Source organism: Nothobranchius furzeri, chromosome 2, assembly GCF_043380555.1.
Source record: "Nothobranchius furzeri strain GRZ-AD chromosome 2, NfurGRZ-RIMD1, whole genome shotgun sequence".
Lineage (NCBI taxonomy): Eukaryota > Metazoa > Chordata > Actinopteri > Cyprinodontiformes > Nothobranchiidae > Nothobranchius > Nothobranchius furzeri.
This window is the reverse complement of record NC_091742.1, coordinates 28,422,923-28,447,942: the sequence shown is the minus strand read 5'-3', so window position 1 is coordinate 28,447,942 and position 25,020 is coordinate 28,422,923. Positions and strand designations below refer to the sequence as shown.

General features: G+C 42.5%; 1 protein-coding gene and 1 long non-coding RNA gene across 2 annotated transcripts; one reads left to right on the top strand and one right to left on the bottom strand.

The window, feature by feature from the left end:
* Positions 1-1,342: 1,342 nt before the first annotated feature.
* Positions 1,343-8,844, bottom strand: LOC107396027 (breast cancer metastasis-suppressor 1-like protein-A). Its single transcript, XM_070548882.1, has 11 exons — positions 8,754-8,844; positions 7,137-7,331; positions 6,905-6,995; positions 5,927-6,054; positions 5,766-5,845; positions 5,528-5,624; positions 3,863-3,952; positions 3,719-3,783; positions 3,586-3,625; positions 3,334-3,463; positions 1,343-1,472 (listed from the first exon to the last, which is right to left on the bottom strand). The coding sequence occupies exons 2-11, from the start codon at positions 7,270-7,272 to the stop codon at positions 1,355-1,357; spliced, it is 975 nt and encodes a 324-aa protein (XP_070404983.1). The 5' UTR covers positions 7,273-7,331; positions 8,754-8,844; the 3' UTR covers positions 1,343-1,354.
* LOC139066367 (uncharacterized) lies at positions 7,579-25,020 on the top strand. Its single transcript, XR_011519262.1, has 3 exons — positions 7,579-7,657; positions 24,524-24,615; positions 24,903-25,020. It is a non-coding gene; the product is annotated as an uncharacterized lncRNA (long non-coding RNA).

The following is a 25,020-nucleotide window of genomic DNA, read 5'->3' as shown; positions in this document are numbered from 1 at the left end:
TTTTGTTCATACGTGGTTGATGTTGCAGAAAGAATAACTGAGGAGAAGAATGGGACACAAGTGGCAAACGTGTTTTTATCTCCACATCTTCCATTAGAAGTCCAGGTACCATCAGATGCTTGGCAACAGCAATCACAAACACCTAAATGTTAGTCTGTACAGGTGAGTCAGAGCGCTGGAAATGCTAAAACAAACAAACGGTGGGAAAACCCCGGAATGTTCTCTTCGCTCTCCATATCGTTCCTCAAAGACGCACCCTAGTGAGCTTGCACTATTTCATGCAATTGTTCGTTTAAAAGCAGCTGATTGTAGCACTTCCTGTGCATCCATAGTGTCAGGAAGAAAAAGCACGTGAGTAAAGGGTATGAAGTAACCCTGGTGGACATCTGGGTGTTGTTGAGGAGAACCAGACCGACACCGACCTGAAGCAGAAAGACGGCTAACTCCAGTTCGCTCTGGTCCATTTGGAGGATTCATGCCCTTTTAAACGGCGCCGATCTCCCAGGTTTTACAGCAGAATCATTAAAATGGCCTACTTTTAGAAGATAACCCCGGTTAAAGAAGATAGATTTTCTCTTCAGAATCTTCCAGATTGACCCAATTTTAAACAAGATGGCTGCCTTCCTTTGTAAGAAAGAGGAAGTGCCGTTTGGCGCTGGATGCTGTTGATGGGCCAACCCTTTCACATCATCTGAGCTGGACCTGAACCCCAGATGTGCTCCACTCAGCTGCTGCTTACACAGAAACGTATGGTTGTGTAGACTAACATCTCAGGATTGGTGTTCAGTGTCAGTATAGAAGCTGTCCTTGATCAATCACAAACGAGTAGGACCATCTGCTCTTCGTTACTTTCACACAGAAACACACCTCATGGTGGCCAGATTACTGGTTTAAGTGGAAAAAGTAGCGCTGAACACAACAGGAGAAGAACTGAAACAAACTCCATGGACCATCTCAAAGTTCAGACATGTTCTAATTCGGTCGTTCGGAGGGGTTGGACTGATCCCAAACACACACACACCTACATCAGCATCAGTCACTCCCACACGCCCCGCTTCCGTCCTCATAGTACCAGGTAAGGCTCTGCTAGACGACTGGCCCCGCCCCTCCTTAGCAGAGGCTGGTTTCGTCTCAGGAAGGCACTGGACTCACATCTGCTTCAAGGCTTGCTCCCGCTCTAGTCGCACTTCCTGTTTGCTTCCAAGTAAAAGCACTTGGCTTTGATCTCAAAGAAAATGTGACCATGTTGTGTTACTCACACACACACACACACACACACACGCACGCACACACACACACACACACACAAACGGAGATGAGGAACAGCAGACATCGGTCGGTGTGTGTGTGTGTTTTAGGCGTGTTTAATGACGTATTTGCCTTTCTGCAGCTGGGACACGTACAGCTTTGACTTGGTCCCATCTAGCCGTTTGAACCACACCTCATCGTTGTTGATGGCGGTGATGATGGCACTGAGGTAAACACAAACATGCACAAGTGTTAGCATCCAGCAGCTCCACAGGAAGTGACATCAGCGAGAGCCACTTGGACAGACATTTGCACGACGGGACAACACACACAGGAGCTTTGCCTCGGAGCAGGTGAGCAGGCGTTACTGGGCTGCATCAAACCCGCAGAGGGAATCTGGAACGCTCGTGTCGAGAGCTGGGGGTTTGTCTCAAACGTAGCTGGGGGGGGGAAGCACGTGCACCTGTGCTCCCAAACACCGTCTGGGGGTGAGAATATCCAAACAGCAGCTCTACCATCCATTAAAACCACTCCCGGCAGGCAGCACTAGCTCTTAGACCTGCTCCAGGTCCTCACCATCCTGGTGCTCCTGAACCAGCAGCAGCTACACTACCGGTCGAAAGTTTTACAACGCCCCAAGTTTTCCGGTTATCCATTGGAGTTTAAGTCATTCAAGTCCAATGAATAGCTTTAAAGTTAAGTGGTGAACTACAAGAGGTTAAAAAAAACAGTAAGGTTCCTCAAAACTGAAAAATGATGCACTCATATGAGCGGACACAGGCAAGTAAGAACCCAGATGCATATCACTTCATGGTTGGAGAACTGGAGAAATCTGAAGGCTGCAAAGACGGTGCATAGACATTGGAAGTGCTGTGCTCCCCCTGCAGAGCAACAGCAATTCCAGAGCCGTGTCAAAGGTCTCGAAACCGCCCCGCCAAAACTCAAAATACCTGAGGGCTGCTTCAATCAGTTCAACTCCACCAGCCGTCAAACTAAAGCCAGCTGCTCTCCCGAAGTTTACTGGCATTCGTCGAGAGTTTCGTCGACTGAAAAAAGATTGGGAAGCACTCCAGACGCAGGGCGAACCTACTGGATCCAACTTCTCGACAGCGTGGGTGAGAAGACTACGAGATCTTCACCCTACAACCTCTGCAACTGCTGAGGAGGTTTTCCGGGTCCAGGAAGATCGTTGAGCTCATCCAATCTGTACGGAAGGCACGGACTGATCCGAGTGAACTTGGCAAGACTGCTGCTATAAAGAATCCTCGAGTGAAAAAGGCAATGGAGAGTAAACTTCCTGATGGCCTGAAGAAGGAATGGCTTCTTCCTGCAGCTGTCAAAGGTGATGACGCTGAAGAGGGAAAACGGCTTGACCACCGTCTCAACTTTCTTCAAGGTCAAGCTGGACCAACTGAGAGAAGAGGAACCAAGACTAAAGTCGGAACCACGGCAAGCCCGAACCAGAACCTCCACCCAGCCAAGTAACCAGGTGTGGGGACAGCAAGCACAAGAAAGGCTGTACTTCTGCCAAAAGTTCCCAACACTTAAACTGAAAATGCCGAGAGATCGTAGCGCATCGTCCTTTAAAAATATTGCGGTGTATTCTGGGAAATTTTTGACCAAGGCTAGGCTACAAGGCACCTGCCGTGTATCCTTGCTCAGCTAGCTAAACGGCTAACAGATGGAGAACAGATGCCGAACACGCCTTGGCGTATCTCCTAGGCAGCCGGGACACCGAGACCAAGACATCAAGGCGAGGTTCCTTGGCATTGAGAAACACCCTCAGCGTCTTGCTGCGGAGCAAAACACTTCCTGTCTCCATTTGAGTTTCACGCGCTGTAGACGTCACGCGAGCGAGACCCAGCTATAGCCGATGGGGGTGTGGGTGACAAAAGCTAGCCTGCTGATTGTAGATTCGGTAAAGCAGCTTTAAATCCATCCTTTATCACTTTAAATATTAAGAAAAATCCTCTTTACTCCACCTCTGAATGACAAAATTGCAAATTGGGACCAAGGTATACTTTTTGTTTTTAAATGTAATTCCCACTGGAACCATTCTCTAACTGGTCCTCCCCCCTCACAAACCTTGTTGGACACTCTTCCTTCCTGTTGATGCAGATGGTCTGCCCCCTGCAGTACCACTGGTTATCGTAGAAAAGCCGACCATCTTCGGAGCGAGCCACGTGGTGATGCCTGTCAGGCTTCACCGCGGCGACTGAAGAGGAAAAAAAAAGAGACCACAGGGTACTGGATCGAGACTTTGCTTTCAAGTGAGGCGGTCGATGGTTGCTCTCTGCCAGGCACTGACTGTAACTGAGGATGAGGAGAAACTCTCACCATCCACCTTCACCCGGTGCGGCCCCAGAGACGCCATCGCCTGTGAAGATGCAGAGCAGGACAGACGGGACGTTAAAGGTCACAGCAAAGCTTTTCACACAGGTGACGTCTGGGTCCGCATTCAGGGAATTACCTTCCTTATTGCAGTCCAGTCTTCCAGGATATCCAGATCCTGCAGCATGTAAACAATATAAGGGCGTACGAAACAGGTTAAGAAAACAAAAGCGGTGAAACATCTCTCTCAACACATCAAGGACAAGCTGGTGTGGAAGGATATCCGAAACGATGACTGGCTTCTTCTTCTTGACAGGACAGAATGGGTCCTTCTTCTTGTTCTTACGGGTGTGCAAGCCATCATTCCACAACTCTGGGAAACACAAAGAGGAGGCAACACCGGGATGTTTATTTAATTCTTCTGCCTTTGTTCAAATAACTACTTTTGATGCTTCCTGTTCTAGCTCCACACAGGCGAGTGTATTTGCTGCAGTGGCTTTCCACTGTTAAAACTTGGTCAATTAAAGGGGCATTATGGAAGTGTGACAGCCAAAACATGTATAGAAATAATAAATGTCTTCTTCATACGTTCTCCTGCAATGCCCTGGTCCTGTAGAATGAGCCCTGGCATTTTTACTGTGATTGCCTGTTTTTCTGTAAAATCACAGAAAAAGAGAGATGCTCGGGTCGAGCAGGCTGCTTCATGCGCGTTCACGCTCAGGCATCGCCCGTAGCATTTGCTATCCGTAGCTTTAGCAGCAGAGAGAGAGGCAGTGCCACTTTGTCGCTGTTCCTAACGCCTAGTGACAAAGCTAGCTACATTTCTGAGGACCCTTAGCTACTTTCTGTAGAACTTTCTTCTAGATATTTCCTGCTAATTAGCAACAAAATAGCCATTTTCACTCCAAACCGTTCTTTGGTTTGACGTTGTTTCAGCTGTCATCAAGGATATAAATGTTACAGATACTGTGGATGTTACTAGAGTGTAGCTCACCTAGTAAGATGTCTGACTCTCATGCAGAAGACCTGGGTTTGATTCTGGATGTGAACATAGTTTATTTAGAGTTTCTTTTTTACATTAATGGTATATTTTTTTACAGTAAGATGCCCAAATTTTTATTTGAGACTCGCCGAACGGCATTGAATTCACAGATAAAAAAGTTGTGGGTTCAACTTTCATTTTGGAACAATTTTTCAAGCAAGGGAAGGGAATGATCTGAGCATGCAGGAGGACTGACCCATCATAAACCTTTGTCGCTGTGCTGAAGAGAAAGGTACAGAACCACATTATTTCATTAATTAGCTGCGTGTTCTCCTGTCCTCTGTCCTCCGGGCCACACACACACACACACACACACACACACACACACACACACACACACACACACACACACACACACACACACACACACACACACACACACACACACAGGACTGTCTCAGCTGTTATTTTCGTTAAGGAGTGTGCACGTACAGCATGCGCGCCTCGTGCACGAGCCTACTATTGAAGCTGCTGTTACGCTTTTGGCCTGAGGGGGCAATCACGAGCATAAAAACTCAAAACTCCGTTAAGTCCCTTTAAAGAGAACACACACGTGCATGAATGCAGAAACTACTTCAGGAACAGGGGTCCTCTTACGAGAGCGTTGTGACGTGAAGACAGAAACGTAAAAACTTCATTTGCACCTGCCACTGTAATGCAGTCGTTTGGTAAACTTAATTGAGTCAGATTTACAGAAAAATACTAGTTGCTCCACAAAAAGCATTCTTATAGGAGGTTACACCCAACAGGCAGCAATAAGTCCGCCCTCAGCCTCACACAGAGGGGTTTGAGGCCAGCGTGGAGAAGATGACACTAACTATTTAGTTGCTGTTGGACACATGACGACTAAAGCGAACGATGAAACTATTTTCTGACAGTTTGTCGGCGACCTGATCTGGTCAGTACCTGAGGTAATGTCAATGCTGTGCCTGTCTTCCTCCAGCCTACGTATCTTCTCCTCCAGCTCACTCTGAACCGTGTCAAGCAGCAGCAGCTTCTCACTCTGACACATGAAAGGAAACAACACGAACACAACACGTAATGCATGAACACCGTGGTGTTTATTCTTCGAAGACTGCCCAGACGGGCAAAAACTAAAGGTTCCTTTTCCTTTATATCATTTTATCCCATCAACACCCCTCACCTCCCAGTGTTGGCAGGCCGCTTGGATTTCACACTCGTATTTGTTCTTCACCGACTCCAGACACAATTCCCTGTAGATCCCTTTAAAAATGAAGAATATCTTTATTTTAAAGTACTTCCAAATATATCATTCTTATTAAAACAGAGAAACAAGCCCTCTACCTGCCACTTTGGTTCTGATCTGCATGTTCTCTTGCAGGGTGGCCTGTGGTTCCAGGTACTCTTGGGCACAGCCAGCCATCACCTCCTGAAGCTTGACCTCCACCTGGCTCAGACGCTCCTTATACAACCTCAAGAGGTAGAAAACAGGGAGGAGAAACTTGGATCTCCCTTGTACAAGTAGCCAGGGCGCATGATCAATCGGGTCACAGCGACAGGACACACACCGTCACAGCCGCATGATGTTCTGTCTCAATCTGTCCCCCTGCTGATATTCTGCATTCCATATTCTGTGCTTCAGGCTGTGTGTGTGTGTGTGTGTGTGTGTGTGTGTGTGTGTGTGTGTGTGTGTGTGTGTGTGTGTGCGTGCGTGCGTATGCGTGTGTGTGTGTGGGGGGGGGGGGTCTTGTTCTGTGTGAAAACAAAGCGGTACAAGTGATAATGCTGCAGGACTTAATAACTTTATCTTCTCAGCAGCAGCACTGCAGGTGCTCTCCATGTCCAACATGTGTGTAAGCCAGGTCCTTAGTCAACTTAAAGTTGCGCACATTTTTCCACTAAGTTTTCTTTCATGAATCCCAAAGTTTGCGTGGAAAGTTGCTTACGCACTTTTCCGACCCCGTTTTGTGCGTAAGCTAGCCTGATAAATGAGGCCCCTGGCCTGTGTTGGGATGTTTACTGTGTGAAGGTCCTTGAGACGACTTGTCGTGATTTGGCGCTTTATAAATAAACTTGAATTGAACCGAACCTTTATTGTTTGGGTTTAAACATCTTTCGTCTCAACGTAGGGAGGATGTTCACATATTTCAACACAAGCAGAGGACAGAGTGTAGCCTGCTGAGTACCTTGATGCTAACGAGGTGTGTCATGTTTCGAATCAACATTCGGATCAGGAGGGCAGAAAACTCTAATCTGTGAATATCACGCTAACATTACTTGGGTAACTTGGGTTCCAGGGTCATCAGCAGGTGTTGGACTTACTGCTCCTTCAGGTCGGTGAACTGCTTCTCCAGAGTGGTCATCTCATCCAGACACTCCATCCTCCTCCTCTCGCAGTCCTCATCATCCATCTCTGTTCACATCAACACATCACTTACAGTGACGCCATTCACATCCGGGTTTGATTACAAACTACATATTAAGTCACGGCTTATCTAAAAATGCAAGTGTGTCTCATTAACTTGAGTGTGTGTTGGTGTTTGAAGGTCCCTACCCGAGCTGTCTCCATCTTCAGACACCGACGAGCTAACAGTGTCCTCTTCGTCTGTGCTGCTGCCGTCTTGCTCAGGAAAATCCACCTCCATTTCTTCGTGGTTGCTGTCTTTCTTCTCCCGTGAGTGCACCGGCATCGCGGCTACCCGAAGAGCCGGGATTAACAGCGTGGCACGCCCGTTTTTCACGTTTAACCCTTCCAGAAAGAGGCAAATGTAGCTCCAGTAGCTAACCGGTTAGCGTACCAGCTGGTAACACGAACGTGACTATTATCAACCAATCACGAACCGGCTTACTGGGCTTGACAAATCAGAAGATGGCATGACGCACCACTTTCACCCCCCTCCCCCCCCGCCACGCACGTACGCGGACGTACGTACGTAAGCGTGACGTCATAAAAGCGCTATCGCATTACTTTGTTGCCTCATCAGAAAAAAGACCTCAGTCTGTTAAGGTCGTTGTACGAAATGGATTACATCGCAGCTCTCTACAGGAACCGCTTACCACTGCTTAAGTCATCAGGTAAAACGCCTCGTGAGCTGAATCTTACAGAGTTGAAGTTTATATTAGACCAGACTAAGGCCAACGAGAAATTACTCTTAGCCAAAGTCAATGAACTGACATCAGAAGTTAAGAATTTACAAGAAGTTTTCTCTGAAAAAGAAACTGGGTGGAAAAACCAGTTGGACGATTTAACAAAGAAAAATACCAGATTTCAAAGGGAAGTAAGAAAGCAGACAAGTCAGCGGTCTAATGCAGTGCTTCGGCTGACAGAAAGTACGGCAAAACTAGAAGAAACCGAGAAATGCCTGGAGTCCTTGAAGAAGGAATACCAACATGTCAAACAAAGGCTTGAAAAAGACTTGGAAAAGCAAACGTCAATCCAAAAGTCCATTGAGGAAAAACTAAACAATTCAGTGCAAACAAACACTGAATTAAAATTACAAAACGAAGAGTTTTCTAAAGAAAATGAAAAACTTCAAGCTTTAAATGAGTCATTATCAAAAGAAAATGATACATTGAAACGTTCACTGGATGACGAAAGAATTAGAAGAACAGACTTGAAAAAGAAATTTGAAAACTTAAAAGCTGAACATGAAGAAGTGGAAACGACCATCAGGACAAAGGTTGAAGTTCCGTTAAAAAATAAGATTAAAGACTTAATGGGCCACATCGACCGACTGAAAGCTGATGCTAAAAAAAAGTCTACATATGTAACACGTTTAGAAGCAGATAAGAAAACGTTACTATCAATAAAGACACAGCTGAAAAAGAAAAATGATGAGTGGCCAGAGAAATACTTTGAAATTACTCAGGAAAAACAAAAGCTTGCTAAAGAATTAGAAAACACACACATTCTTCTTGACAAAAATGCCAAAGATATCCAAAATCTAAATTTTAAATTACGCAATGCTGTCAGTAAACGATGTGATGTTGAACGAGAGAAAAAGGAACAAATTGAACTGAAGGATAGCAAAATAAAGAAATGGAAGACGAGAGCAAAACTCCAACTAAATGAAACCGCACTTTCTGAAAGTCTAAAAACTGAATATGGAAATAATCTGTTTAAAGCTCAGGATCAAATTCACTGTTTGGAACAGAAAATTAGTGTACTTACAGATGCCAACGCACTGCTTTCAACAGAGAAAGAGTCTTTAGTCAAGGCGACATCGTCCCTGTCTTGCCAGCTGAAGGAAGTTAAGATGCAGTTAGAAAACACAGAGCAGCAACTGTCGTCAGCTCGGAATAAAGATGCCCAACAGTCAAGCATCTTAGCAACTAAAGAAATGGAGAATGAGCAAATTACCAAGGAGCTTGAAATAACAGCGACAGAACTACAGAACGCAAAAGACGAAATTAGCGATTTAACAAAGAAAACTCAGGAACTTGAATCTGAAATCAAACTGTTACCCAGAGAGAAAATGGAAGTTCAGGGAAAACTTGACCAGCTAGCTGAAGAATTCTCTAAAAATGGCTTGAAATCAGTAGCAATGCACGTGAAAACGCTGCTAAATGGTATGAATGAAAAAGGCAAGAATAAATATACTGTTGGTCGTTTAAACCTGGAGTTAGAAAGCAAGAATTTTATGAAAACGATCACAGAACAGAAGACAGAAATTGAGGAACTGAGAGGCAAATTGCATAAAGCTATGGCTGCTCAGAGTAGAAATCTGTTGGCTAAGAGGAGAATCATTGATGTCAACAGGCCCTCATCTTCACATGAGTTAGTTATTAAACTGAATAATGACAAGTCATTTACAGGTCAGAGGACAAATATGGTTCAATTGAAGAAGCCCTGCGTGTTTCCATCTATTGGTGTAGAGGGCAGAACCGTCTGTGGAGCAAACTCAGACGATGGTTTCTGGATGGGAGTTACTGAGGATGCACAGTACCCCCTCCCTCCTCCTTAGAGCACTCAAAGACACAGAAAAGATTGGGGATGCATGATGGAAAGATTGACACTTTAGTCTTGCAGTGAGGTTCCTAGTTCAAATCCTGGCAGGAACCTTGCTTGGTAGCATCTTGTCCTTCAAGTATGCGTGGGTTTACTCCAGGCGCTCTGGTTTAAACAGAGCATCAGTCTTCAACAAACTAACTTCTATAGCGCCTCTCAAGATAAAAATCACGAGGCGCTTCACAAAAACAAAAAATGTAAAAATATAAAAAAGCATTTAGAAAGTGTTTAAAAATATATTTAAAATGGGCAAAAATAGACAATTGGGATTTAAAAGAAAGAATGTTAAGAAAGAGAGAGAGTGAACAGGAAAGAGGGAAACCAGTGGATCCTGAGGAAGGTGGAACAGGTGGGGAGAGCAGAATAAAGAGAGAGGTGAAGAAGGTCATACAAAAGCCAGCTTGAACAAGTGAGTCTTCAGCTGCTTTTTAAAGGAGACCACTGAGTCCACTGATCTCAGGCTCAGAGTAATAGTGAGCGTCCTCCGTCCTCCTCTTAAACCAGAGCCGTTGATTGGAGATCCAGCACAGCTGGTGACTCGCCATCTCCCCCACCTGGAAGCAAGCTCAGAGATGGTTTGTTGCAGAAGAACATTCACCCCGGCTCATGACATCCGCGGACGTTAATGTGGTTCGAATGGCAGCATGCACACCCAAAAATTATACATCAAAACAAGCAGCTCGTCGGTGGGAGGTAGGCTGTAACTTTTGTACACAATTTGATTTACCACGGCAAAGTTATTAGCAAAAAACTTCGGAAAATGTCTGAAATTTGGGCAGATTGAGTTATCCTTTCAAACGTTGAGTGTGTGGCTTTTTTAGATTTGCGTTAGCACTGTCTTGTGCCAGGTGGCAGGACCCTTTTTATTATGTTTTCAGGAATTGTCTAGTTTTTCTTATGCAGCTCGAACGACAGCATGCACCCCTAAAATTACACATTAAAACAGCCCGCTCAGCCGTGGGAGGTGTGGCATATTATTATGGGTAGATTACCCAAGCTGGACCTGTTTAGACTTAAGAAAATCACTTTTTTCACTTTCTTCCTCATCGTATTGAAAATGAATCCAAATTCAATTCAATTCAAAGATACTTTATTAATCCCAGAGGGAAATTAGAGTTTCAGTACATACAATCTGAGGTCAAACATACATACATAGGCATAGATACATGACAAGAATTGGTGACTGTGGTCATTTGCAACCCGAGTCGCGCTACCCTAATAGAGATCAGAGGGGTTTCTATATGAGGATTGAGACAGGTGGAGGAAAAAAAGGCACGTCAGAGTTACCCTCCGCAGGGAGGGCAGCTTTGCTATGCAAAAAACACCTCAGACAGAAATGCAACAGACTTCAGACATTACACAACATAAGTGTCCGACATAAGTGTTACGCATCATAACAAATGCTCAAAAAGTGAAAGAATAGCAGTAAAATCCTCTAAGCTTCACAGCACCAGAAACAGAAAAGCAAAAAGTCCAAAAAATACCGTTTTTCTTGAGAAACTAGAAGAAAAAATGTCCAAAAAAAGGCAAAACTTACATATAGTCAACAGAGCTACTCCAACATGCAGCCACCCAGAGCAGCGCAGTTCCACTTTCAGATTCAAATTTCATTACTGTCCTATAATCAATTTCCTTTTCTTTACAACTCAAAAGGTTGCCAGTTATGAGTTGTAAAGGTGAATGTAAAGGTGAACTATTTCTTCATGTTTAACAACAGCAAAGGTGTACAGGCTTTTATTTTGACAGCGTCATATGTATGTCGATGGTAGGGAGGCGCAACACAGTAGAAGCAAACGTAAATCTATTAGAAGTAAAGACGGAGCAAAGGGTAGACTATTAACAGTTCACAGAGAAGAAGACACAGAAAGTTTGAAGAATACTTCTGTCTAGCTTCAGTTGATAAGGGGAACAAGGTTTGTAACTATAATTCAGAATGTTGTTATGAAAACGGAACGTGTATGGGTACCTATATGATTGTATTAGTTGTGAAAAAGGCTACCAGTGTAATCAATTATGCATTATGGTTTAGTTTATGATGAAAATGTTTTATTTAAAATTTCTCTGTAGTTCAAGGTAAAGTGTTTTAAGAAAACTGCTAAAAAGAAGATCTTGTTATTAAGTACACTGGCAGGTAAATGCATCTGGTTGGCTCAGTATCACATAGTTTCTCTTGTGTTAGAGATTTTTATTATTGTGAGTTCATATTTTTATGCTTTATTAGGGAAAACACCCTGATGGCTGTAACGGCAGTATGATTTAGAGAAGTGGAGAAACGGTTACACATTCCTACATATCACCCTGTATTGATGAAGCACTACTGTCAAAATCTTGATCTAACAGTGTGGAAATTCCTCATTAAATTCCTGTTTTACCACAGATTTTGGGTCAGCTACTTCTGTTTTATCTGTTAGGTTAAGTAAAGGGAGCTGCCGTGTTTGTTTTCAGAATTAGCTCCACCCACAAAGATTTATGGGTGAGGTTGACAGAAAGAAATATTGATGAACAGACCATGAAATAATGAATTCAATCATGAAATAATTACATATGTTTTTTTAATGAATAAAATATTTGTATTGACACAATCCATACATTTTATTTTTTAATAATTTTTTATATATTTTGGGCTTTATCTTTTTATTGAATTGTACCACTTTTGCCCCTCCAGTTGAATCATATTTAATTTCTTTATATTTGATCTTAAAAACAAACAATCTTATAATTATATAGATGATTCAGGGATTATAAAATTTAGAGTACATTACATTCATAGACAGAAGCTGGTTTATTTCATTTCATATGTATTTAGTGTCATGTTCTGTGTCCCTTTGTTCCCCAACCCCTCCAGTTCCCACTCCAGGTTCTCCTTTTGTGTCTTATAGCGCCCTCATTATGGGCTTAAATAAGGGCCAAAATGTTTGTGTAGTTAAAAGAAAAATTTGAAATTGAAAATATGTAAACTGAAAGCAAAAGTCACATTTTTAGAGTGAACTTTGAAAAAGAAAGACTTGGATTTAAAATAAAATCAAACGTTTGGAATATTTGTAAGAACTGAAACCCCAATGATATTTTTATTTAGAATTTTTCTGAGTAAACTTTACTAAAGAATTTTCAGTAATTTTTTTTTAATTATTTTTTTTTAAAAATCCATTCAGTCTCAGATTAAATTTTTTCACATTCAGATCCTTTAAATTAATGTACAAAAAAATTCTTCAGGTTCAGATTTTTCTTTCAGCTTCAGATTTTTTTTTTTTTCACTTTCGGATCTGTATTTTTCAGTTACAGACTTTTGGCCCTGTTTTGGCCTGGTGGGCGTGGCTACACAGAGAGGGGCGGGGAATCATGAGTGACAGCAGGCCGCTGGAGGCTGAAGACGGCCCATTTTTCATGTTGCCTTCAGGAAACCTGGGAATAAACACAATTTATCAAACACCTCCTGCACTGTATTATTTGATAATGGTTAGATAACATGTCATGCATAACTGCTTAAACTCAGTTACTAAAGCTCTTTCAATCAGTAATGTGTACAAATTACACAGTGACTGATCAATTATGAGAAGTTTTCCCAACCACTACGTGAGAAGTGATCATTTCCCATGCTCTCAAAGTAGCATACATGGGTGCTGCTGTTGTGCCTCAGGGAACGATGGCGTCGTCATCCAACAACACTGCTGGTGCGAACAGTCAGGTGAGTGTTTAAGTTTGGAAAAGTTACACTGCAGTCTGTGAATGCTAAGAATTTACGAAGTGGCTATTGTTACGGTTAAAAGTAAGATTCATTTTCGGCTATTCTGTTTTTTTATTTAATTTTCATGGTGAAATCAGTAGCAGTTTTAGGCACGGTCAGACAGGGCAGTTGTCCGGGGCGGCATTTTTTCATGACACAAAAGGGACGCACAAGCGCTGAGTAAAAAAATAAAAAGAAAGAAATCTGCGCCGCACCGAGGTTTATATTCAATCTGTCATATCACAGAGTCTGGATTGGAAACAGCAAGTTGGCGCCCCCTGCAGCTGCAGGCGCTCCTGCTGACTGAGAGGGTTCAGGTGGGTGCACCGTGTGTGTATGAAGAAGAGGAAGGGGAGGGGCGCGGCGGGGGAATTCACCTCTGGGTCTTTCCCAGGCCCCCACAATGCGGCTGGTGGTTTTAGCTTTTTCATGTTCATCTCTTCTGTTTGGCTCTTGACTCAATAAGTTTCCTTTAGTCAGGACTTTTTTTTATTCGGCCATTTCACACAATTCAGAAAAACCTGAAAGAATGATAGGCCTGTGTTTATGATATTATGAATGAAACGTGTGTTAAATGGAAGAACATCAAGATGTGATTGACTTTAGCCATGTTAATACAATTGATTCAGCCCCTACCCGCTCATTTCATTTGGGAAAGACCCAGAGGTGAATTCCCCCGCCGCGCCCCTCCCCTTCCTCTTCTTCATACACACACAGTGCACCTGAACCCTCTCAGTCAGCAGGAGCGCCTGCAGCTGCAGGGGGCGCCAACTTGTTGTTTCCAATCCAGACTCTGTGATATGACAGATAGAATAGAAAACCTCGGTGCGGCACAGATTTCTTTCTTTTTAATTTTTTTACTCAGCGCTTGTGCGTCCCTTTTGTGTCATGAAAAAATGCCGCCCCGGACAACTTCCCTGTCTGTCCGTGCCTAACTTCTACTACTTCTCACGTAGTAGTTGGGAAAACTTCTCATAATTGATCAGTCACTGTGTAATTTGTACACATTACTGATTGAAAGAGCTTTAGTAACTGAGTTTAAGCAGTTATGCATGACATGTTATCTAACCATTATCAAATAATACAGTGCAGGAGGTGTTTGATAAATTGTTTTTATTCCCAGGTTTCCTGAAGGCAACATGAAAAATGGGCCATCTTCAGCCTCCAGCGGCCTGCTGTCACTCATGATTCCCCGCCCCTCTCTGTGTAGCCACGCCCACCAGGCCAAAACAGGGCCAAAAGTCTGTAACTGAAAAATACAGATCCGAAAGTGAAAAAAAAATCTGAAGCTGAAAGAAAAATCTGAACCTGAAGAAATTTTTTGTACATTAATTAAAAAGATCTGAATGTGAAAAAAATGTAATCTGAGACTGAATGGATTTTTAAATAAACAATAATTAAAAAAAAAATTACTGAAAATTCTTTAGTAAAGTTTACTCAGAAAAATTCTAAATAAAAATATCATTGGGGTTTCAGTTCTTACAAATATTCCAAACGTTTGATTTTATTTTAAATCCAAGTCTTTCTTTTTCAAAGTTCACTCTTAAAATGTGACTTTTGCTTTCAGTTTACATATTTTCAATTTCAAATTTTTCTTTTAACTACACAAACATTATGGCCCTTATTTAAGCCCATACCTCATGTGTCCTTTGTCCGCATCTCATTTATGTGTCTCCTGTGTTCATTTAGTTATCCTCTGGCCTCCCCCAGAGGGTGACAGTGTTTGGTTCTCCTGAATCTAAGTGCTGCTTTCGATATTGTAGACCACACTATTCTTTTAACTTGTTTAAAACAGATCGGCCTCTCTGGTGCCGTTCACAGATGGTTCACATCTTACCTCGCAGGCAGGACTTTTATGGGGAGTCTAGATACCTGTTCCTCCAGGGTCCATGGGATTGCATGTGGTGTGCCCCAGGGTTCAATTTTAAGCCCAGTGCTTTTTAACCTCTATATACCACCTCTTGGTGGTGTCATCAGGCACCCTGTGACGGTGTCCTGGCTGCTGCCGTGGATCTGCTGCTTTTGGTGCAGACGGCTCCCCCTGATGGTGTTTCCCTTCGTTTCCTTACGTACCTAACTCATCTGACCTCAGCCCACTGTTTACTTTTTTTCTCAATTGTGTTGTGTGTGTATGTGCGTGTCCCTGGGTTGGGGGGAGGGGTGGTTTAATTGTCAATGACATGTGTGGGATATGTGGGGTCTTTTTAATCTGTAAAGCACTTACAGTTACATTTTCTGTATGAAAAGTGCTTTATAAATAAAGTTTGACTTGATTTGATGAGGGGCCACAGGCCTGCCCTCAAAGACCTGCGGAAGACAGAGGAGATCCAAGCCCAAGTTTGGCTCAGCTGTTTGTTTGCTTCCACTGAATTTCAGACTAAAAGACCTTTTCCAGATAAGTGATTATGTACAATCTGTTTTACATGAATGAATGAACTTGTTTTAGATGAATCAGTTGCACTTTTACTGGACAAGGTAGAGTAGTTGTTCTAAAGTTCCTATTATTTGAATCCATTTGGGTCATAATTTCCTTCGTTGAAAATGACAGCAGCAGTAACTAAAGCTATAACGTCCTTGTGGTCATTTCAACACGGTAAATAATGTCTTTTCTGAAAGTCTAACTGTAAGAATGAAGTGGATGAGCACAGCTGGAATAGACTTAGTGCTTCTATAACCCTGAACAGGGTTTGACAAACAAAACATGTAGAGCATTAGCGTCGCTCTCATTTTCACTGAGGCCACAAACGCATCATGACCGCCCTCAAAGGGCTGGTTTTACCTGGAGGTCTGAATAAGTGCCATGGTGTTTTTGATAAATAACAGTCTCTGAGTGTTACCTATTCTACTAACATATACCCACAATCAAATCATACTTTCTAACTTTTCAAGCAAAGAACAAAAAAAACAACTAAAATAAATGCCATCTTAAATGTCAACATAGGAAATAAACATAAGTTATTAGATTAACACTTAGTCACTGTTTGGAGAAAAGGCTCTCAATAGGTCGTCTGGTTCTGCCCCAAAAATATTCTAATGAACCCTCCTGCACATTTTTACACTTCTTAGTTTCTCATTTGCTGCACTCTGGTGCATTTTTTTAACAGGTTGTTAAGGAGCAAGTCACCCCTTACAACAGAGTTTCTCAACGGGGGCTGTAGCGCCCCCCAGTGGGCGTTCAGACTATATAAGGGGGCGTTGAAAGTTTTTTGCCACCGAAGGGGGCGCTGAGATGCTAATGGTGGGCGCTAGCGATACAGGACATTCATAACAGACAATGGCTCAGAATAAAAAGAAGTGCTGACAGTACAATGTGGACTACCTTCGGTATGGATTTAGTCCTTCACCCACGAATCCACAACTCCCCATGTGCCTGCTTTGTGAACAAGTTTTTTGAAACGAAGCAATGAAACCCTCCCGGCTTAAGGAGCACTTGTCCAAAATGCATCCAGACAAAGCTTCAAAGGAACTGAACTACTTTCAGGTAATTAAAGAGAGACACTCTAAGAGAGGTAGCATTAGCAGAATGTTTGCTCGAAGCATGATTTTACTGGACCGAGGACTATCGCTTCCTACAATATCTCGTTGTTAATACCTAAAACCACTTTTTTATGATAAAGTTTTTAATGACATATTTGTATGAAACTGTTTCAAACTCAAGGTTGAATTGTATATATATATATTTTTTTTATTATGATTTATGTATCAAAAAACTTTCTGTTTCTCTGCATGGGACATTGGTGGGCAGTAAGGGATTTCAGCATGACTTGGGGGGGGGGGGGGCATTTAGCTGAAAAAGGTTGAGAAACCCTGCCTTACAAGAAGCGTACTTCACTCCCACTTCATGTTTGAAAAATGCAACAAATGCTGTTTCCTAGCAGACCGAGAGGGTGGAGCCGCTAACAAATACACACACTCATGACATTGTGACATCATAATGTACCAGTTTACATCATAGCATACCTCTTAGCCAATAGCGGTGGCAGATTTAAATTCAAATGCAGTGAAGAGTTTTTACCTGACAACGGTGCAACACTGCCAGTTTCAGGCAGAAAATTTAAATTTTAACTAAAATGCACTAAAGTGCAAAACTATTGACTACACGTGTCTGCAGCACGATTAGACACGCATTTATATAGTTTATCAGGAAAAAATAGTTGATTTGGGGGTGACTTGCTCTTTAAATAAAACTTAGATTATTATTTTTCAGGTAATAACTAAAATAACTGACCTTTGAAAAATTAAAAGTGTGGAAGACTCGTTGAAGCAATGCATTTGCAATGGTTTCATAAGAACGAATGCCTTGTAAGTCATACTTGGGGGGAAAAGCTCAGGTGCACCACTTTCAGGAACTAGTAGTGAGCCACATTAGAGCTGAGCTTCAGACAGCATCTTATTTCCAGATGTTTGGACATCTAGGCAGTGGAACTCTACCACTGGCTCTGGTTGCTTTGACACATTCAGGTTTTATCTCCACAAATAACACAAGCCTCCCGAAGGAGTTCTGCTGTGTGCTGGAGTAGCTAATGCTAATGGTTAGCATCAACTGATCAACTAGTCAAGACATTCTCTGCTGTTTCCTGGACACTAAACCAACAACAGCGCCATGAATGTTTAGTGACAGCGTGACATAGATCTGTCAGGATTTTCTAAACCTAGAGTTTCTCCATCTATTTTCTATTGGCAGCTAATGCAGGAGATAGGTGTGGGAGACAATTTTCTTGTTCATTCTGTATGAGAAACAGAAACAAAAAATAATCATTAAAAATGGTTTGTCAGAAAACCACATCTTTAAAGAAGCATCACTGAAATGTCATGGTTTGCATCTCCCTCATGTGTCTCCTGGTGTTCTCCATCCCCCTCTAGGATCCCCTTATGTGTCTCCTTGTGTTCCTCATGTGTCCCCTTGTCTACAGCCCCCTCCAGGTTTCTCCCTCCAGGTGTCCCCTCGGGTTCTGTGTCCCTTGTTCCCCAGCCCACTCCAGGTTCTCCCCTTAAGCTTCCTGTGCCCCTTCTTGCCTCCAGCTCCCACCAGGTCTCCCAGGTTCACCTATTCTTGTTTTCTTGTGTTATCTAACTAGTTTTTTCCTATAGTTCTCATAGGTTCAGGTTTTCTTCTCCTAGGTTTCTTGGTCCTTCCCCGCTGGTTTATCAGTTCTCCTTAGATCTTTATTTTGTTCTCCCAGTCTTTAGGTTTTGGTTATTATTCATAGGTCATGTTTATTTTACCTTCTCAGCTTAGTTTCCTCTCCCTGATTAGTTAATTGATTTCACTAGGTTCTCTCTCCTCACGCACCTGCATCTCATCTCCCATTCATCCCGCCCCTGTGTATATAACCTTGTCTGTGTCTCTCTGTTGTTGGTCCATTGCTCTCTAGGTCTCTCGTGGTTTTTTTTATTTCTCTATGTTTTGATAATAGGATTTTTGGACTTTGGTTTTTGGCTCCCTGCCTCCTTTGGATTTACTCCTTATTAAAGGATTTTACGTTTTTTCCACCTCCTGTCTCGTGTCTCTGGTTCTGCATCTTGGGTCCTAAAATTCCTCCAAACCCACATCCTGACAAGAAAATACATCAACATTAATAAATAACACAATGTTTAGGCATACTTTGTTATTTTGTTTGAACCCATTGGTCTCACACATCCACATACATATATGGACAACGGGTTTCCATAGGCTCCAATAACACTTTTTTGAAGAAAAATGGGAGGTGGCCACCACCGCCATTTTGACCGTGTCACAGGTTCCGTCAAGCCCAGACAATTCCACAAAAGGGAAGAGAGGTGGAGCTGAGGGTGGGGCTGTAAGGCTGGGATCAAGTGACGACACCGGGTCGAACTAGCTACAAGCTAACCTGAAGCTAACTCAAAGCTAACGCGGAGGTGGGAGCTAAGCTAATGGAGGTAGCTACCTAGCTACAACCGGAGCTAACTCTGTGGGACACCAGCGACCGAAGCTCATACGGAGTTTGTGTGGAGGTTTGCGGCGCTTTTTCATGAAAACTATCTTTCTGTGAATAAAAAAGTATTAAATTGGTAAGTTTATAAGTTAATTCCTTAATGAAAATATATTTTCCTTTGAGCAAGTTTTCAATATTTTTAACGTACCGTATTTTCCGGACTATTAAGTCACTCTGGAGTATAAGTCGTACCAGACATAAAAAGTATAATGAAGAAGAAGAAAAAAACATATATAAGTCGCATTTTGGAGGGAAATTTTATTATTTTTCTTACAAAATCTGAGACCAAGTGCTTCACATTGCAAGACAAGTACCGGTAACAATAACAGAATAAACAACGCGGGCGCAGCAGCGCGCCACACTCTCCAGCAGAGGATGGCGGTGTTTGAAACCCTCCCAGCAGGACAGGGGAGCTCATTCCTGGATCGGAGCCGGCCCGCAGCAGCGCGCCACAGGCTGCAGCAGGTGATGGCGGGGCAGAGGAGCTGAAACTTGGGCCGGATTCAGTGTGCAACAGGCTCCAGCAGGTGATGGCTGTGTGTTTTTTATTCCCAGCGGGGCAGGGGAGCTCAATCCTGGTCCAGAGCCGGCCTGCAGAAGCGCAGTATAGCCTACATAATTTGGTATATAAGTCGCTACGGAGTATGTCGCAGGACCGGCCAGACTATGAAAAAAAGTGCGACTTATAGTCCGGAAAATACGGTAATTATCAGTATTTGAGATAAATTAGCAGGCTAAATACATTTCATATATTTCTAAAACGTAATACTTGTTTGTATCTTGTACAGCCAAGTAGCCTTTACTCTGGACTCAGTACTATTCACCAAGAGTAAAGAGACATTATACAGATGAAGTAAGCACAAGATAACTTACTGGAAGAAACAGAATTATTATCATGAGAACCAGAACAAGAGAGCCTGATAACAGTCATGTGAAAATAACAGTTAAAAAGTATGTATGTGTAATAGAAATAAAAATATATTAGAATTAGTGTAACTCACTGTGATCCAAACAATAAATCAGCCATAGCTGATTAGCAATCATGACATGAGGTCTGGGAGTTTTTAAGTTTCATTTTTTATTACATTTTTTTCTGAGATCTGTTAAAAGGTCACCATGGCAGCCTGTGTGTCTTCAACGTCGGCTACACAACGCAGCAAGTGTAAGTACCATGTACCTGTCTTGACCACTTCATGAATGGTTTTGTACTTTGAACAGCTAAGCCAAACCTGCTTTTTTTTCCTCCATAGCCATTTGGATCATTGGTGACAGCTGCGTGAGGCGTGGTGCCCAGAGAGCTGCAAAGACCCTCGGAGACAAACTTGGCCTCCCTGATGTCCGTGTCTCCTGGTTCGGTTGGGGCGGACTGAGGTGGAAAGACCTTCTCCCCTTCTTTTTCCACTCCCTGCGAGGAAGAGCAGCTCCTGAAGTCCTTCTCATCCACTGTGGCGGCAATGACATGGATGTGATCAGCATTGTGAAGCTGGTCAACATGATGGAGGACCTGCACCGGCTTCACCTTCTACACACTCATATGATGATCATCATGTCATCCATCACCCAAAGGTGTAGCTGGAGGCAGGGGGGCTGCCAGAGATTTTGGGCCCCATGAAAAAATACCAAGTTGGGCCCCCTGGGGGCTCATCCATAGCTGGAGCTGGGGTTCCACCCTCCCAGATTCGAAGGGAGAAAAAAATATAATATATATACTTTATATTAGTGTTTCAGTTTTGCTTCATTATGTAGGTCTACATGCATTCTTACTTATTTACATATCATTTTCACCAGCTGTCTCTCATTAAACAGTGAATTTCCTTCAACAGAATTAGCAATATCTCTGCTGGAAATAGGAAATGCACATGCTGAAAGGTGTTAATCTCCTTTTCCCTATTACTCCCTTAAAATGTGTTTATTCTAAAATTTTATTTGATGATAAAATTCAAATTTGGATATCTGATTAAATTTGCACGTTGTGTCAAAGCTTTACATAACTACATTTTCAGCTGTCTTTCCTCTTGAAATCAAGTATTTCTGTATGACTGACAAAAGTGAAGGATTCACTGCTCACAAGGTGACTTCTTTATTAAGTCTCCATGACTTCATCATAGACACAAAATGAATAAGCACATCAAACCGGAGTCAGTTAGGGTTACATAAAATTTTAAAGTTGGATAACTTTGCATGAATACGTATATAAGTCTCTAGAAACCCATTTTCGTCAACAACAAAAAACAGCTAAAAATATATTCAGCCTTGATTGTACACAACAAGATTTATTATTTACAGTGATATAATTAATGCTCCTGAGTGACATACTTAGTGACGGACTAAATAACAATGTTTCAACCTGCCCAGCATCAAAAACAATCTATACATTTTTTACAGATTGATATAATTATCATTATGTGGAAAAACAATGTGTTTATCACCAAAAATAGCCTTTTTATATTCCTTTGTATTAGTACTGATAGAGAAGAGAGCCTTAAGTGATTCCCATAGACCCCCTTAAATGAGGCTGCTAGCTAACATGCTACATTGCTCACCTTCTTGAAGTTCATTGGGCTGTGAGGGGACACCTGCTGACATATCATCAACTGCTGATTCTGGTAGGGACAAGGACAACAACCCATTTACCATAATTAGATGAAACATAGTTCCTCTCACTGTGGATATCAGAGCTAGCAAACAGGCTGAATTTAACCACTCACTAAGGCCCTGTCCACACGTAGCCGGGGATCTGCCAAAATGTAGATATTTTTCTACGTTTTGGCCTGTCATCCACACAAAAACAGAGTTTTTTCACACGAAAACGGATCTTTTTAAAAACTCCGGCCAAAGTGAAGATCTGCGTTTTCTCCGTTTTGGGTGTGTGCGTGTGGACAGACAAAACCGGAGTTTTAAGGTCCGCAACGTCACTTTCCGCGACAAAAAAATGCTGACCTCACGTGTGCGACCTGTGTTTACACTAGCCGACAGCATGGATGCCCTCAGAGCTGCGCTCGCTTTATCAATTGTCCAAGCGCTTTCTGCTTGTTTGTTTTTGCAAGAGGAATTACTGCTCCTTGTGGAAGACCACAGACGAAGGACGAGGTTAAGAACGGGGGAAGTACTGCCGCCTACAGGTCTGGCATGTCCTTAACAACGTATTTATCCGGGTACGTGTGGACAGAGTTGTTTTTAAACGAGGTGGTGTGGATGTAAGTTTTTGGAGGGGCGGATATTCGTTTTTTTAAAAACCCGGCTACGTGTGGACTAGGCCTAACTAAACCCACCTCTCTTTGAGAAAAACTGTGTGACATACTGACGCCCGCTCTTCTGCCTGTCCTTTCTCTTTTCTTTCTTTCCTTTTCTGTGACCCAGACTTTGTTTTTGCAAACATATTCTTTACTGCAGCCTCGGTGCACTCTGCTGTCTGACTGCAGCGTGAGCTGGCCTCGCCTGCTACGCGCCCCTCGGCCAGGTGGACTGTACCATTTTATGCCGTTGGGGGGGGGGGGGGTCAAATTGATTAGTCAAAATAAAGTAGGAACCTCTGAATAAATATACATTTCATGAAGACTAAAAGATTGTTTGTTTAATGTCTTACATGAGAAAAAATACTGCAGAGTACTTGTGATTTTTAAACTTTGTTTATTTTTTATTCAACTTTGAAACTTTTTTGGGCCCCTGACAGCTGTGGGCCCTTAGAATCTTCCTAATCTTTCACCACTTTACAGTGCCCCTGGCTGGAGGGCAGGTGTAAAACCTGCTAAAACTGAGAAGGCCAGGAGGTTTAACAGTGTTATGGCTACACTTATTTCTAGCTTAAATGGTACCGTTGTTGTGCATCCTCACATCACATCTTCCTGTACCGACACTTTGTGTCCTGTTATTTTATAAAATGCGATGTAAAAAAATAAATGTTTTTGCTCAATTACTGGAATTTCTTTGGTTTAGACAAAAAGGAAGGAAGAATCATTTATGCCAAGTTGTTTCTACAACAGGCCCATTTTAAGTCCAACAGTTTCTTAGCAGCCAATTGAAATGTGTTCTTTACTAACTTTACTTGGTTTAAAAATCGTACTAAAATAAACCTTAGAGGCTGCCGTATTGCAAAACCCAATCATACTTGTTATGTAAATATTAGCTTTGTAGATATTTGTAGATATTTGTGTGCTAAAAAAACCCATAAACTTAAATAATTTGTCATTCTTTATTGAAAAACAATAAAATACAGGTATACAGAAAGTGTGGGAAAATGATAACGTGAAAGTATTGCTCTTTAAATGTAATACTATTTATCTTTAAAAAGAAAAACTCTAAAAATGTCCTGTACAGCAACATGACAGAAGAATGGTGGTCTGTCTGTCAGAATGTGCCGAACAGATTTGTTCTACCAAGAGGAGCGTTTTGTGTACGAGTTTATGTTTTTGTAATATTGGTCTGGGTTATGTATCGCCACATCAGCATGTAAATGCTGAACCAATCTGGAATAATGAGGGTTGATAGAGGACAAACAAGTAAATAAGAGAGAAACATAAATACAACTAGGAAACCAACATAACAAACAGCAACCAGCTGCTGCACCTGTAAAACATTTCTAAGAGTCATCAAGAAAACGTGGGAAGAACAACTATAAACATGTAAACCATGAACAACAAACATCAACAAGCATGTGTTCGTGCGTGGGCTGGGATGTGAAGTGTGAGACCTCATGGATCATGCTTTCGTTCTTTTTTAAACACAGAAACAGTTTTGTTTACCTGTTTGTAGCTACAGTTTCGCCGACGGCTGCCGGCTTCTTCAGGCTGACGCTGATGGTGGCGCGTCACTTCCTTCTCCGTTTATCTGCGGGCAGCAGAGGACGTTGTCGCCCTCTACTGCCCGCTCTCCCCTCTCCGACGATGCAGTCCCATGCGTGGTCCAGCGTGTAAACTCCGTCGTCCCTGTTCATGGTCCCACATCCACGTCTCCTTATCTCGATTGCTTCCTTGATCCATCTTTTGTATTTTGTTGTTCGGTGGTTATGAGAGCGGGCAGTAGAGGGCGACAATCGTTGAGGAGAAAATCATGAATTTCGTTGTAAATGGAGGTATCCATTGTTTAAACGTCCCGCAGTCGGTAACTGTCGCAAAGTTGGCAAAGAGAGGAAGTGACGTAAAATTCGCGCATGCGTGGTACCGATCGGGTTTCCGGTACGGATCGGGTAGCGACAAGGACAACATTACTGGGAAATGTGGTTTCTGACATAGATTTGTGTAAATAAACACTAGATGGCGAACGCGGGAGTCGAGGACATAGCTAAACGGCGGCCATCTTACCTCAGACAACAGACCCCTCCTCTCTCAATGGTAGCAGCTGAAAGGTGAGTGATCAGCTTAAACAAAAACACCTTAACTCGATGAAATATGAACGGATTTACAAGCGGGTTGCCTTGTTACAACCCTTATAACACATGGGCCTGAGACAACATACTTGCACATGTTGTAATTAACACTTTTGCCTTTGAAAGTGACTTAATTTTGAACCATGTGTCCCGCTTAGGCTACCTGCATGTTATTCAGGTTGAGACCACACAAAACCAATAACGACTTACATAAAACTTATACTGAGGTAAACTAAAACAGGACATTTCTGGATTTATGTTTGCAGAAATACAATTTTATTCATTGTGAAGCTCGGGGGTCAACATGGCTGACTTTCGTGCAGCTTACGGATGCTCGAATCTCCGCTGTGACAAACTACGACAACGTGGGATCAACTTTCATCT